At 36.1% G+C, this 16,371-nt stretch overlaps 1 protein-coding gene across 1 annotated transcript in view; it reads right to left on the bottom strand.

Annotated features, from left to right (window-relative positions):
- MALRD1 (MAM and LDL receptor class A domain containing 1) overlaps positions 1 to 16,371 on the bottom strand; it is a 236,655-nt gene that overhangs the window by 211,322 nt on the left and 8,962 nt on the right. The window contains exons 4-7 of the mRNA XM_068212566.1: positions 16,132 to 16,293; positions 12,039 to 12,132; positions 8,238 to 8,381; positions 4,577 to 4,734 (exon numbers count right to left, since the gene is read on the bottom strand). Of these exons, the coding sequence (XP_068068667.1) occupies positions 4,577 to 4,734; positions 8,238 to 8,381; positions 12,039 to 12,132; positions 16,132 to 16,293 (558 nt within the window). The remainder of the gene's footprint in view (positions 1 to 4,576; positions 4,735 to 8,237; positions 8,382 to 12,038; positions 12,133 to 16,131; positions 16,294 to 16,371) is intronic.

The following is a 16,371-nucleotide window of genomic DNA, read 5'->3' as shown; positions in this document are numbered from 1 at the left end:
ACTTTTTATAAAGGTCTCCCATCTATAAAATACTTTTTATCTTTTTTTGTGACATTTCTCTATCAATACATGCACTGCCGTGCAACTGCACCTGTTATTTTGTCCCTACTTCTCTTTTCAGAGAGTAATTTCCAACAAAGACTTATTTGCTCCCCGACAACAATTAATCAACTTTACCTTCTGCAGAGGAGTGTGCTCACATGACTTTTGCAAGTCTTGTTGAACACATAGAAAAATTTTAGTGCATTAGGATACAAATATACTTGCATGTACAAGCATTAGTTGAAATTATCTTTTATTGCTTAATTTCTGTATTTTTCAAAGTTGCACAAGATGGAAAGTTTAAGACAATAAAAGGAAGAAGAACAGGCCCATTACTTAAGGGGAGTAACAAGCAATTAATGAACAGCAAGTGATAGACTCAACATTAGATTATTTGGTTTCTATTTTTACCAAAAATGTTAAAATCTGTCATATAAATTCACAGACAGTGAATTTTGTTAATTGAATGTACAAACTGGGGAATGAGATACTGGAAAGCAGTTCCATGGAAGGGGACCTGGGATCCTGGTCCATGGCAAATTGAACATGAGCCAGCAGTGCTCTGGAAGCCAGGAGGGTCAACCCTGTCCAGGGGGCATCAGGCACAGCATGGCCAGCAGGGCAAGGGAGGGGATTGTCCTGCTCTGCTCTGCACTGGGGTGGCCTCACCTCGAGTGCTGGGGGCAATTCTGGGTGCTACAATATAAAAAAGAGATTAAACTGTTAGAGTGTCCAAAGGAGGGCTGTGAGGATGGTGAAGGGCATGGAGGGGAAGCTCTGTGAGGAGCTGCTGAGGTGTCTTGGGTTGTTCACCTTGGAGGAGACTGAGGGGAGACCTCACTGCAGTTACTCTTCCTCATGAGGGGAAGAGGAGGGTCAGGCATTGATCTCTTCTTTGTGGTGACCAGATTCAGGACCCAAGGGAATGGCCTGAGGTTGTGTCAGGGGAGGTTTAGGTTGAATATTAGACAAACTTTCTTCCCCCCGAGGGTGGTTGGGTACTGGAACAGCTCCCTAGGGAAGTGGTCACAGTACCAAGCCTGACAGAGCTCAAGAAGCATCTAGACATTGCTCTCAGGCACATGGTGTGACACTTGGGGTGTCCTGTGCAGGGCCAGGAGTTGGACTTCAATGATGCTAGTATGTATCTTCCAACTCCGGACATTCTATGATTCTCTAAATATTTAATGTTAGTTGAACAGTTAATATTGCTAAATGGAAATTCAAATATGGACCAGAATAGACAAATAATGTTAAAAATATATATAAGCCAGAAATACTAAAACTGGAATGGAATCACAAACTTTTAAGTAAAGGTTGCATACTGGAAGGAATATTTTACTATCAACAGCAAGCTCTTAAAACCTTAGGAGAATGTGTTGGAAATTAGACAATTGGGAGAACAAAGGACACATATGGCAGCTAAGGGATAAGTACAGTATGCAATTACAGCCAAGATGCTGAACAACACTTAAGACACTGGAACAAATTTCTAGCAACCTTGTAAGCAGCTCGAGAATTAGAAATGAGAAACCTGTATTAGCTGCTTCTGATGAGAAGCAAGTTGTGTTTAGCAGTGTAATATTTTTTTCATCATAAACAGACTTAAAAATTATTTACTTCACTGTATTAAGGTTTTTAACAATCTCACATAATACATGCTTTAAAAAAATTGTGGTGATTTGCTATAATGAAATTACTTTAAAATGTGTGTGCAAATAGAAATGTGAGCTTATTTCAATAAGAAGATGTCAAAAGTTTTCTATTAAACTAAAAGAAAAGTATAATAAAGTTCTACATAGGTCTGTTCCAGAAACTGATATAATTATAGTGCTGACTAACTGACTGGAGAGTTAGATGAAAAATAAATTTCAAAACAATATAGAAAATATTGTATTGGGAGGAATTACAAGCATTGTGAAGAACAACATTGGCATTTAAAAATCATCTCAGTATACAGAAACCAGTTTCCAAACCAATACGGCGAAGTTCAAAGACATATGAGTCACAATTAAGAAAGAAAAAAATCAAATAGTCAAGTGCAGCAGTGTTTAATGAAGAGCAGTTTGGCAAACCAGCAAGAAAAGTGGAAAAGCTGCAGATTATCATGGACTGCAAAGCAGATGTAAGTAAACAACAGGATACTGTTATTTTCCTTGTCCTTCTTCATACCCAAGAACAAGTTAAATTCCTTGTCTTCCAGTTGATACCACAATGTCTACATTAGAAAATATGTTCACTCATCTTTGCTCCCTCCGTTGAAAGAGCGAGGAAGGCCAGGGATAAATTTACAACATCTGTGTCACTTCCCTCTAAGAACAGTACTGAAACTGTACATTGACTATAATCAAGTCTCCAGGTGTGTTGGGGCTGTCAGTTCTGGGATTTAGCAGGAGTTATTCAAATACAAGAGGTTTTGATCAATAAATACAGTGATAGGATGTACAGGAAACTGCAAGGTACACACAATTGAGAGGCTGTTTTGAATGACAACTTCCAGGACAGCAGCTCTAATGTCTTCCAGGGTCAGAACAAGCACTCAACCCTCACTTCTATCTCTTAATATTGGCTAGTTTTGAAAATTCATTTGTCTTTCATAAATAATCTAATGATTCAGTAGCAAAATGTGAAAAAGCCAACTCTCCATTTCAGTTTAAGAAGTCTTAATCATGAGTCTGTACATTGTTTCATTTTTCCTGAAACTACAAGCAGAGGCTTATGTTTCTGAAGATTATTCTGGCAAATTTTGCAGTATGAGTAACTCACATCATCTTTAAATAAGTCTACATGCACTTATGATTGAAGGAGAAATTCAATAACTAAAACATAAAAGGGCTAAGAGAATCTGGAAACAGAGTGGACTGATGGAATAAATAGCAGAAAATGTTCTTCTAATGAGCATATAAGGACCAGTTTATCAATTAATTCCATCTAGGCTCACAGCTCTATGGGAACAGATATGTCAGTTTTCTTATGGTTTTCACTTACATAAGTTGCTCTGTTTTCAGGGAAAGAAAACTCTTGAATTTGATCCATTGATGCTACTTAGGTGAACTGCTGAAATCAATATTCCTATTCTGTCTCAAAGTTGCTGTGAGTGTCATACCTGGGAATTTTATGGTAAATACTATGGCACAAAAATCCGTGCATTCTGACCAGAACACTGATTATGTTACAATTCCCTGACACAGTAAAGGGTCACAGAAAAATACAACTATTGGCTTTTATAAATGAAACATGAGCAAAAGCCTGGAGTTGTTTACATGAATATTCAAAGACACAATCAGAAAGAAATAAATTATTTCCATTAACTGTCCTTATTTTAAGACCTTTGGGTTGTGTTATACTTTGGGGTTTTTAGCTTCTAATCTTTGTGAATGAAGTGGATCTAATATTTAAATATGTATATTTTTGGGTGATAAGAATTCACCTCATATCCATCAAGATATGAGAGCCTTTAACTTAACGAGAGCAGCTCTACTAATCTTGCTTTCATTAAGTAGCAGTGCAAGCATCAATACTAACCTATCAAACCAGCCTTCCAAAAGAGAACATCCTAATAGTAGAAAGTCTCACAAGGTAGGGGAAGTAAGCGTCAGTGCTTGGCACCAGTCAACAGTGGATGGGAACTGACTGCCACCATCAGTTCACCATCCTACTGTAAAACTTCCATACCTTCTCTCTGGGAGGTCTCATGGGCAGCTCCTCACAACACTGAGTCCTTTCCTCTTCCTTCTGCACAGCCGGCTGTCTCCTTCCTGTCCCTTGCACAACCACCTGACCCTCACTCCTCACAGCACACCCAACTGACTCCAACTCCCCTCCCAGCCCCCTAATCCACTCTTTTATAACACCCATCCTTAGTGGCCACAGCTGTGACCTATTAAGGGCAAGGCTGTTCCTACTCTTTGGTAATTAGCACAGCTGCAACTCCTCAGGGGCGAGATTGCCTTCAGCACTATCTCTATTCTCTTACAATCCATCCTCCCACAGGTAAGAAAGATGGAAATAGTTAGCAATGCTCAACTGATATTTGTGTTTCATTCTGGCACGGCTCTTTTATCTACTAATAGGTAGAAGAATAGAAAAATTACTGTTCTAACACTTGGGAAAGCAAAGTGTGTGTTCAAGAACTTTCCCGCTATCCTGAGTCAACACTTATTTTAATGTCTCCATAGAAAAAAGCACCTATTTTTTTTAATTCCATAACAGGAAGAAGGCTAGAAAAGCTGTTACTATAGATTTCCCTCCTGAAATCTGCAATTGATTTCATCATGTAATAGCTGGGTTTGTCCTTGAAGCCTTATTGCAGAACATTCACCCATCAAATCAGTTCAGAGCTGAGATGGTGAACACCCAGGTTTTGCAATTGCACAGACCAGTGGAATTACTGGAAAACCAGTAACCAAGTTAATTTTTGCACAAGCTGACTCAGGGGACAGGCATGCAGGAGCAGGTGTATCTTGCATTTTTGTCTGGTAACACCTGGACTGCCATACCTTTACCTTTTGCAAATGAACACTTTTCTACTTACCTGATTCATAAGCAGTACTGCCTTGAGAACACTGCTATCTGCCATGGAGTAGTGAAACTGAAAATGGCAAGTCTTGCTGGAACAATGACACATGGAGCTGTTTAGATGGGCCCTTTCAGATAATGCCTTGTCATTAGTTTCTAACCACTCAAAATGGCCTGAAGGAAAAAGGAAAGGAAATAAAGGTCACTTCTTCACAAAACATATTTTTTCTCAGTCGTAAAAATAAGGACTACTGTGATGTAATTACACCAAAGACCCATCCCAGCAAGAATGAAATCTGATCATCATGCTGATGATGTGACTTGGATGTCATCTGTTTCCTATTAAATATATAAATATATATATTTTCATTTTACTCACAGATAGCCCCAGCAACCACAAATTACATCAGTGATAGTATCTCGAAGTTTTTACTTTGCATGCTAAAACCTGCAAGAAGTCCCAGTTCAGCCTCATTACATTTACAACCATTCAATATCTAATGACAAATATATGTGGAAATGGGGCTGGCTTCCCACTGTGGTTTCCAGGAAATATGCTTTTTACAGCAATGCTTAAAAAAAAAAAACAAAAGAAAAATGGTCATCTGCATTACTGCTACAGGAAGCATCACATCTCCACTATGTAATCAAGGTCTTTACTTCTCAGAACTTCTGCAACAAAATTTTGGAAGCATATTTTCTTTCCAGCTGAAGCAAAAAAGCAATTTGTGCTCTTCTTGACCTAGTGGCCCTTATAAAAGCATTCCTACAAAGATCTAAAGGAGTTCTCCATCCCCTCAACAGCGTCTATTAGTTTTCAGAAATAAAGAGGCTAAATATTTTTTACTAAATATATCAGCTCTTTCCCCTGCCTCCTGAGTCACTGAATATTTTACTGCCTTCTGCAGCAACTATTAAAATAATAAACAAGGACTGATTAAAGGTGTTAAGTCTGCAGTTTCAGTGTTTATTTCTCTAAATACAACTTATCTCAAATGCAAATGTTACATAATCTCAAGGTGAAAGAAGTGTCATTTCGCCAAAAAAAAAGCTCATTTTTATAAAGAACCATGTTCTTTTCCTTTTGCTGCCTGTTTACTTTTTGTGTTAGGCAATGATTTACACTGTAATATATTCTTGAAATTTCTTGTAGTTAAGCTTGTAATTTCACAGCAACTAACTTTTGTATAAGAAAATATTGTACATTTTTCTCAGATTTCTCTTTCACAGACATGAACAAAGCATCTACACTTCTATGACTACTATCTTGTGCATAAGAGAGATATGCAACACTAGAAGATATGCCACCAGTTGTTTATCAAACTTAAGAGTCCTCTGATGCCATTAAAAAAACAACCAACTTTAGTTTCTGAGCCCAGTGATAATTAACATTCTTTTTCCTCTTTCCTTTCAAGTACTTGAATCTTTAAAAGCAGGGCAAAGAGGAGCTGACATGATTTTCTGACAAGAAAACAAATGCACTGCTCTAGATAAACCAAAGTCCTATGAAGCATCTAGAATGATTATGTATCCAATAAAGGATGCTTACTTTACTTTAGGGAATGAATTTTGTGCAAGTATTGTGATTGCTCCTGCTTAATCCAATGCAAGAAACATAAACTTTGGAATCTATGATGGCATATACGAAACATATATGAAAAAAGAAAAACAAGAAAAAAGGACTTTCTGAACAGTATTACAGGGGAATATAAAACCTCTGGAAGAACTTTTGACACTAGAGAAATTAAGAGGAAAAATTATAAATAAATTGCCTAAAATACAAAACAAGAGAAGCAAAGCAATAAAGGAACAAAGGAAAAAGGTCTTCCAAGGACAGAAAGTATTTTATTAAATTTAAGGACACCAGCAAGGGAGGATTATTCAAAGGCTGTAAAAAATCTTTTCTTTATAAATATAATTGTTTAGACCTATTTTTTATAATTTTCTTACCTCTCTTCTATTTATAGAAGTAAAAGCTCTGATCAAAATCAGAATATAAAGCTTAGTCAAGCTCTATTTGCATTGCAAGTGAGCCCTCAAGCGTGGTATTTTTGCATTTTGCATACCATATCTTTAGTTTATAGAACTTTTTTTATATTCAACCTCTTCACATATGTTTCAACTCATCTGCATCAATAGAAATACTGAATGTATTGAGAGGTCAGCAATGACAGTTTATGTTTTTCAATACTTTTCAATGTTAATGATGAATTAAATTCTGTTTGTTTTGATGCTTGTTTCTTCACATATTTTCATTTTTCTTTATGACTTAGAATGCAGGGAATTTCTCTAAGCAGTTGGGGAAATTCAGCCTACTCAGCTGCCTGTGCATATCCATACAGTAATGCCCAAGCACCTATGCAGGAAATATTTCCAAATATATTCTCATTCCATATACAGTGCTTGCAATACATCCTTGTAAAAGTCCTTAAAGAATTTCAATATCTTTTGTGTTCTCAATATTGCCTTAAAAGTGAAATCCATACCCATTACTAGCCCATAAGATGTCATGTTAAGGTGTGGCACAGATACAATGACTTTATGGGAGGTTTTTCAAATAAAATAAAATGAAAAGTCTCTTGTTTGTTAGATACACCAGTGGAAATTGGAAGATGATATGACTCTTCTCTTCACATTTAAGGGGAAAAAATCTGCTTTACTCTATGCTCTTCATTATACATACCTGCAAAAATTACTTTTAACATAGTGTGTACATACAGGCACTTTTCCTTGTTATTCAATGATAATTTGACTTTTAGTTACTCGAAATGCATGCTAAAATATCTTTATTTTTTTTAAAATAAAAACAATATCTAACATTCATTCAGCTTCTATCAATGGGATGTGCTTGATTTCTGTGGGTTCAAAGTTCAAGCAGTAATCTCCATAATATCAGTTCTTCAAAGCTGCATCACAAACTGCATTATTACAACTAGCAGTACTTGACCCCTCTGAAGGCAGTCTCAGTACACAAGGCAAACACTTAGCAGGCAAGACAATTCCATCTCGCAATAGAACACTTAGAGATTTACATAATTTAGCTTTCAAAAACCTTTCCTATAAACCCATAGAGACATACTACACAGTGACTTCAAAAACAAGTGATGCTCCTTACTTCTTAAAATTGCACCTGGACTAACTTTATTGATTTTAAAGGTAAGACACTATTTGCTAGAATAATTGTTTATGTACATTTGCCCTAATAAAAGGTTTAAAATGAAGTTCCAGACTGTATGCTCAAGCTGAGTAGTACTACACAAGTCAAACTGCCAAGTATCAAAATCAAAACAAAACAGAAAAACACACACACAGGGGTTGGGGGCATAGATGAATTTGATTTAATTTAATTTCACCAAATTCTTGCACAGATCTCATACAAAGAATAAACTGGAGAATAAATCAGCTATTAGTTTATGTTAGAATTCTTATGTTAAAATATTTCATGAATACCTGAAAAAAATTCATTAATTCTTATAATAAAATATTTTATGTCTTACCAGAAGGAGTGCTCATGATGTCCTTATTAAATAGCCAAAACAAAACCTAATTTAAGTACAAAATACATGCAAGTACTTTTTGTAGTTTTGTTCTGTTTTGGCATTGAGGCACTATCTTGCCATAAAAAGCACTATATTCTCCATGACAGCTACTAAGTTTGAGTTAAATTAAATCCCCACCTTCAGTATTGTTGCTGGAATCCTTCAGGAAGGAACAGGAGGCAATCTTGTGCCCGGTTTGCAGCCGTGCCCCCTGAGCAGGTTCAGCTGGCTGGTCTGAGTGCCACTCACACATGCCAAGCTCAAAAATGGAAATCTGTGGTACTAAAAGACAAAGGAAAACAAATACTTCTTTATAAGTCATTCTTTATGAGACTATTACCCATTAGAAAACTATGCTTGTTAAACTCCTTGGCAACAATTCTGCTTCTTCAAAAGGTTGCTTCAAAAGCCCCGTGCATCTCTCATTGATGCCCTGTATTTCAGCCTGCCATCTTTAAATATTCTAAGAAATCATTCCCTCAAGACAGATGCTTCTTTCAAAGCAATGGAGCGCTATTATGTTAGCCAGTCATCACAACCTTCATGGATTCAATTCCACAGAGAGAGTTGCCAGGTAACATAAACTGACATGTAATAATAAGAAATACCTATTTGCTTTTCTAGGTGATAGCTACAGAAAAATCACTTTTAACCGAGGTTAAACTCAGCAGCATCTCCACAATGCTTGTAACAGAATACTTCTTTCTAGAGACAGAAAGGTTCTGAACGCATCACCACATATTTTCGAGAGCTTTTTAAAGGCACAGCATGGCTGAATAACCTAGCTGCCTTCAGCAATAGTCGGGATTTTAAGCAGGATTGCACTATGACAATGAAGTTCCACTTCTTAAATGTTATTGCAGGAGAAAGGTAATCTCCTGCTTAAGACACATTATTAAATTGCAGTCAGGATATCTCAGAGAAAACATAGAGATTCCTAGCTGTATGGAGAAAACAGTTTCAGGTTGGTTTACATAGATGTTACTGTCTCTTTAATGTGGGAGACATTGTATTATTCACATTACTGACACCTCAGTGAAATGGGCTGTCCAGGCAGAGCTGCAAACCTTTCATTTCTTCCCTGTTCTAGTGCTGAATAAATGTGCACTGTTTTCAAAACATGTGTATTATGCGAGGAAGAACTTGTCAAAAACTGGTTTCCTATGGAAAATGCAAAATTCTACAAGGGTCTGGGAAAGGACGGATTTTGTCAAATTTCAGCATGCAAAAAAATTTTGCAAATTCTTTCAAAAGGAATCAAGATCTTTTAACACTTTTGAAGTATTGATACAAAACATTTTGAGTCATTCTGTGAGGTTTATTCTTTAATTTAGTTTTATATATTTTGAAGGTTTTTTGTTTTATCAAAATACCCATTTTCTAGCTCTTAATGCCACAGCATGTCAGACAACAGTAAGATTAGTATTTTGGATTTTCTGACTCCCATTCCTGTAGCAGTTCATCTCAAATACCTGCTTCTGTAATCTTAAAGGCTGCATCTTTGCAGGATTAGAATTAACTAAGGAATTAAGTTTATAATTTTGTCACTTGAAGTGTTCATATCGGATTTTTTGTCAAAATTTATACATTATAAGTAATACAAAAATAATTACTTCAGTTTTCCTGAAAAAAAAAACATAACTTTGCAGTGAGGCTTTGTCACTTCTGCATTACAAGTGACTTAAGGAGGATAAAAATCTCATTCTACCTTATAGCATTCCACTTTCATGCCTTGGAGCTCTTTTCTTTCATCTCTATATAGAGATCAGAAGGACAGCCTTAATGGGGTTCTTCACATATATAATTTTTTGGAAGCTGAGAGGGAATTCTGCAGAGCAGCTACTTGGATAAGAATATGAAGCCTTTGAACAGAAAGTCTACTAAAGGTATAATTAAAGGAAATTTTACATTTTGTGTGTTTCAGAAAATAACTTCATATTTTCTGTTTTACAACCAAAGTTGTTTTTTTGTTTTTCTTTTTTTTTTTTTTTTTGTGCAGCCCATACTCAAATGTATGATAAAGAGTTGTGGGGGTTTTGAGTGATAAACTATTTGGCAGCTGCTGGGGAAACTACAAACTGTAGAGTATCTTAGATTGCTATACTGAAGATAGGGTTTTAGTTGCATTTTTTTCAATGCATGAAGTTTTGTCTTTCAGCAGAACTGGACAACAGACTGAAGTGGGACAATTTGGAAGACAGGGGAGGTATGGCAGGGAAGAAAGAACCTAAAGCATAATGAAATTACTTTTATATATAACCATCACAGTTTGCATCAAGAAACTCCTGAAAGCAAAAAATTTAAGATATTTTACTCACAACCCTAAAATCATAGCCATACTAATGAATAGAAATGCCCAGATCACCTCTTTTGTGCATTTGTACTAGGATTAAAAATCATGAAGAGTACATTAAAAATGCAAGTTTTAACTAGAGATTTCAAGACATTCAAATGGTTTTCATTAAAAGTCTACTCATCCAGACATTCCATAAGGACTAGAGAAAAAATTATTTCAAATTCAACCAACCATTAGTCTGACCTTTTGTTTTAATTATTGGAAAATGTTCAGTAGTAATACTTCTCTTTCAGGGAGAAAATTAAGATTCTTTGACCCTGTTTTTTTAGCTGCTGTGAGCCATTTAGATGTCACCTAATGGAGTTGACATCTCCTAATGAGGAAACACAGGATAAGAACTGGCTCTTATTAGAATATACCTGAGGCACTTAACAGTGCAGCAGCTCAGTCTGTAAGCCACAGCATGGAGTTCAACAGCTGCCATGTAAGGTAAGTTTAATACCTGGTTTTATAAGATATGGTGAAAACATACATCAGTTTCCTTTTTTTCCTCTTCCATCTCTTTAAGACAGTATTTCATCTCATAGCTGAGTTCTTTTGGTTTGATTAGTTTTTGCTTTAGAAGAACTTTGTTGAAAAACTCGATGTATTTTTACAAAGAGATCTCCCACAGCGACTGGTTAAACAAGTACATAGGTTTCTAGAATTATAGAATTCTAAATATATATGCCTGCTGGCATCATAAAATTAGGGTTTCTATCTTGCTCATAATGTGATCTGCTTGAAATTGCTTAGCACTCTAACATATTGATACCCATGTGCATCTCTTTTGAATAGTTTTTTCCTACAGGGAAATCTAGAGAGCATTATTTAGGAGTATGGTACACATAAAACCAACCATGTAACCTAGCTTGGTCTGTGTCAAACACTGCTTTCAATATCTCAAGTTAAATTTAAAGTCTAAATCCTCTGCGCCCATGCCAAGAATAAAAGAAAGGAAAACGAAGGAGGTGCTTTGAATCAGAACCGCACTCACCTGAGGATGCGACAGAGGTGCCAGAGGGCAATACTCTTGTGTAATACAGAGCAGCAAGCAACTCAATTTATGCTAGGATGGGTAGCACTCCTTTTCCATGAAAATACATTGGGTTGAAAAGGGAAATAGAAAATGTTTTGCTGAAGAATCCTGACATGCAGGGATGGTCTGACTGCAGAGATGACCAGCCTGACATTACAGCTCTTGGATGTAGCAGAGCAGAACAGCATAACCCCTCTGCACAGCTGAGGATCAGGACCTTCTTGCATTTAGAAATACACAAGTGCCTTGGGAATCTTCCTAGTCAGCTCCAAAGCTTTGCCTGAGCTTGCTGAACACATAAATTCTTCAGCCAAAAACAGTAAATCTTTTTTACCCACTGAGCTCTACATTTATAATGTATCAGATCTCCTAAAGTATTTATTGTCTTTCTTTATAACTGTGTTTAGATGTGAAAAGACAGATGATTGTTTAGGGAAATGAAAATGAGCCAAATGAAAACACGTACAGGGTTAAAAAAAACAAAACTATTTCATTGTCTTTTTTCTTCTATTCCAGAGAAAAACATTGTAAAATGACCTGTCTCCTGAAAAACAGGTATTCTTACCATGTGCTATAGAACATCCTTCAGTAAAGGTAATATCATCGATGGCAACACTTCCACCTTGTCTCTGGGTCTCCACCATCCCCCAAAAAATAACCTAAAGATATTAACAGCAAATCAACAAGAAACAGAGTTTATCAGCATGACAGACAAAACAAAAAAGCACACAATATATACCAGTCGAGTCCATGGAGTATCTAATGGAAATATGAGAGCACTAATCAGACATTTAACAATTTTGGAGGATTATCATTCTAGCTTTTTGACACACCTGTGGCTTTTTTACCTGAGCACAGATAGGTAGTCCAATCATCTAACTCAAGATTAAAGTAGAATTTAACGGAAGGATCTGAAAATCACAATAAAATGCCTTAAAATCTAAGCAAGGATCATGACAGCTAAAGAACAGAACACAAAGGATTTTGTGTTTTATCAAGCCATTATTCCACCAGAGACCAAAATATGAACATTTTCTGATTGATTTTAGAATTTTTCAAAAGCATGGAGAAAAGTCAGAGCAAAAAAACCTGTTATTCAGAAGCCTTTCATCACATTTTTAGGCAAAAAACCTTGAGGAGTACTTGGTTGACAGTTATTCTGCTCTAATGTTACAACAGTGTTTTTTTTTTCCCCACCTAAACCTTCTATACGCAAGAAGTTACAAATATTTTACTTTTCCACCTTAAGGGCAGATTTCAATCCACATTTGTAAATGCACAGACTATTACACATTTTCTGCAGTGGTGTACAAGGGAACTGACTTGCAGTCAATCACAGTCCTTGGGAAAACACAACAAAAACATACCAATCAAAACAACCCAACAAGCCAATCTTATGAATAACTTTCCTTAAAATATTCCCTAGCCACATCTTGGGATGAAACAGTTCCAGGATTTTCCAGAGTCTTGGAGGCACGATCTACCTAGAGGTACATTCTAGCTCTTATTAAGGAATTCACAGTGTTAGCAATAATTTTTCAAACATTACCTTGAGAGTTCAGCAACAATATTATGCATAGTTTAACAGATTGATGCAGAAAACCTATAAATTACCAAGAACTGAGTTTTTTGCTGTACAAGATGACACAACTTATCCAATTATATGACCATTATGTTATGAATTGGATTTTTTTTTTGAGAGGTATAATCTTTTTTCTTTTGTTTGTTTTACTGAACCTGCATTTGGCTAGCACAAGAAGAATGGCAGCCATACCACATTCAAAACTATGTTCATATGAATGAAATGAAGAATCTTGGAAATTTGCTAATTTGATTTGTTTCAGAAAACAAAATTTTGAATTCTTGAATTCTGCTGCAATGATATGTTCAGTTAATGTGTACTTTCATGATATCACAACAAGGACAAATAGTATATTCTTATTTTCTGTTTCTCTCATGGCATGGTTTCAGATAAGTTTGTAAAACAACATATAGTGCACTGTTTTATAATTAGAAACACCAGAAATATTATTTAATATCAATGATTTGACAAATATCTTACCTTTGCACAGTGATGTTTTATTCTGAACTCAAGATTTAGTTATTAATAACTTCATTTAAAATTCATATCTACCTATAGCTTGCAGCTGGAGTTTCATAGTCAGATTTTTTAATATAGCGAGAAAAAGTGATTTTAAACAATGCTAAAGAGGGAATAGCTCACTTTGTTGGAGCAAAATCAGAGGCTGCTTCAAGTTCATATTCCATCAGAGCACATGAAGTTTGTATGAACCTGTGTTTCCTCAAAACTCTTGAACAGTCTCTAAACTCCCCCACTTCCAGAAGATAATATTACTAGATGCCCCTGCTGCTCTTGTGTCTAGAAAAGATTATCCAGGCTTTATCTGGTGCAGATACCCAGCTGACCTTCCCTACGTTCAGTCCAATAATAACCAAATTACTCACACCCAAGTTTACTCCAGAAAGAACAATTCAGTTTTCCTTCTCACACAAAGTCTAGAGCTCTTTAAGCTCACAAGTCAGTAACAAAAACATCTTTGTGGCACTATTTACTCATAACTGCAATGATATTTATCTATACAATATCTGTGAGCACCAGATCAAATGAAGATTGCAGTTCCATTAGTGGCATGGAAAGTGCAGTGGGGCTGCAGGTGGGATCAAACACGAGCTGGGCTGACTCCACAACGCAGCCACAGGAGCAGATTGCGGCACAGCAGCAAAGCACAAGGAATCAAGCACAAAGACACAAATGAGCCCTAAGCCTGGAGTCCTTTGCCTTAATGAAGTCTGGGAGACAGATATTTGTGCTCAGTAAATCAGATGAAAAGTAGCATGGAGAGAATACCATGATACAATTCTCCAAAACTCAGCCAAAACAGACATACTGAGCTTTCTGCTTGTTGCCAGTAGTTAAACCACTTGCAATCTCTGCATTTCAGAACCCCATAAAATGGAGATTTTTAAATGCCAAACTAAATTCTATATCCCATAGATGTAATCCAGATTCTTAGTAAGAAGAGACATGAGTGTTAAACAGTCAACATCAAAATGAGCTAAGAAAATAATCAGTGGTGGTTCAGAGGTAGATTTTAACTAAAATCTCACTTCAAATGTATTTTTAAAATGGACAGAAGTATTAAAGCACCCTATTTCAAAGTGATTTGTACATCCAAATAAAAATTATTTGTCTACCATCATTTTTTTCTCATAGAAACATTAATAATCAAAACTTTATCTTGAAAAATGCCATAGGTATCCCTGTAGGCTTGTCATATAAAATAACAAGTGCAAAAGGGCAAGTGAATTGCATTCACTTGTATGACACTGATATCTTGCAAGTTGTCACTGTAGCAAAATGTGCAAACAGAAGAAAATTTGCTTGGTTTCAGACTCTAGGTTTTGTGAGGTTCTGAGCTGTGTTACTTAAGTCAGTTGTAATGATTACTGCAGTAAGTTTGACACCAGCCTCTTTAAAGCTGGACTCTGCCCATCAGTTCACTTGATAGAGGCCAAAGGATAACCAGGTTTGCAAGCAATAATCTAATTGGGATTGGACCTAGCAATTCAGAGGAAGTAGATGCCATATTATATTAACCATTCCCAGACTCAGTCAATTTGCCAAGTAATACGAACAATGAAAAAATAAATCTAGAAGTAAGCCCTTTCGATACAACCTCAGATTGCTACATACACTCTTATCAGGTAGAGGTAAGTTAATAACCAATAACAACATTGATACTTGTGTTGAGTTGGGTACAGGTATTTTGCAATATACATTCTCATAGGAGTTGAGCAGGCCAGCATTGCTTCAAAAATCAAGATCATGTTGGATGCTTTAGCACAATATGGAAGCCATGTAATTATGTTACTCACTTGGTTTAGGGAAACGAGGTTGTGCTGCCATGCCTTCAGGTTTGCATGCTAAGCAACTTCACAGTAACTGCAGTAGCAGGAAAGGCCTCTCATTTTCTTCTCTGCTCCCTACTTTCTCTCCAGTATTATGCATAGCAATGAGTGTACATCACCCACAATATTATAGCCCTAAGTTACATTTACTGTGTTAATGTTTTTTGTAAATGCACATGCAAAAGCTTTGAAATAGCATATGACATTTGCATTGCTTTTCAGTAACTTTGAGCAAAATTAAACCATTTGCATGTGTTCTGCGACAAAGGCTCAAAGCTGCAATTAATAGTTAAATACAGTGTTTGTCACCTGCCGTAGCCCTACAAAACAGCATCTCATGATACAAAATACAGTTTCCTATACAAATGAAACCTTGAGTTTATCATTCCAGTTAGTCTGAGGCTACGAGAAGACTGTATTGAAAGTTAAGATCACAAGTATATCACCTCAGTAGGCTGGTAGATAATTTATGGCTCAACGAGACTGTTTTATTTAAGACACACGCACAGTTTACGCAAAGTTTGGTGTCAGTTTTAACACCATTAAATGTTAAGAAAAAGCTGTATTTGTTAATGCAAACTATGATCATCAAAATGGCTTTTTTCTCATTTACCTCATGATAGTGTCTTGTTTTCAATTACAAAATATTTAATGCTGACCTATTAAAAAGGCCCACAATTTATAAACCATTTAAGAAGCATCCTTTACAGAAACCTCAATTTACCTACCTCAAACTTTTCAGTGCTATTGATTGTAATGGTATTTATGTTCCACTGATTTTGTGGTTCTCCTGAAACTTGCCAAATGTTTGTAACAATATCTTCAGAGAGCTTTTGAAGCCCCACCATTAATGTTCTGCTCATTTGACCAACCCAATAATGGAATTTAATCTGGGAAAAAGAAGACGGTTGATTATTCCAGGGAAATACTATGGCAAACAGTATAATACAAAGAACGTGCATCAAAAT

The sequence above is a fragment of the Anomalospiza imberbis genome, chromosome 1 (assembly GCF_031753505.1).
Source record: "Anomalospiza imberbis isolate Cuckoo-Finch-1a 21T00152 chromosome 1, ASM3175350v1, whole genome shotgun sequence".
In the NCBI taxonomy this organism is placed as follows: domain Eukaryota; kingdom Metazoa; phylum Chordata; class Aves; order Passeriformes; family Viduidae; genus Anomalospiza; species Anomalospiza imberbis.
Note: the sequence above shows the minus strand (reverse complement) of the source record. Positions and strands in the feature narration are given on the sequence as shown.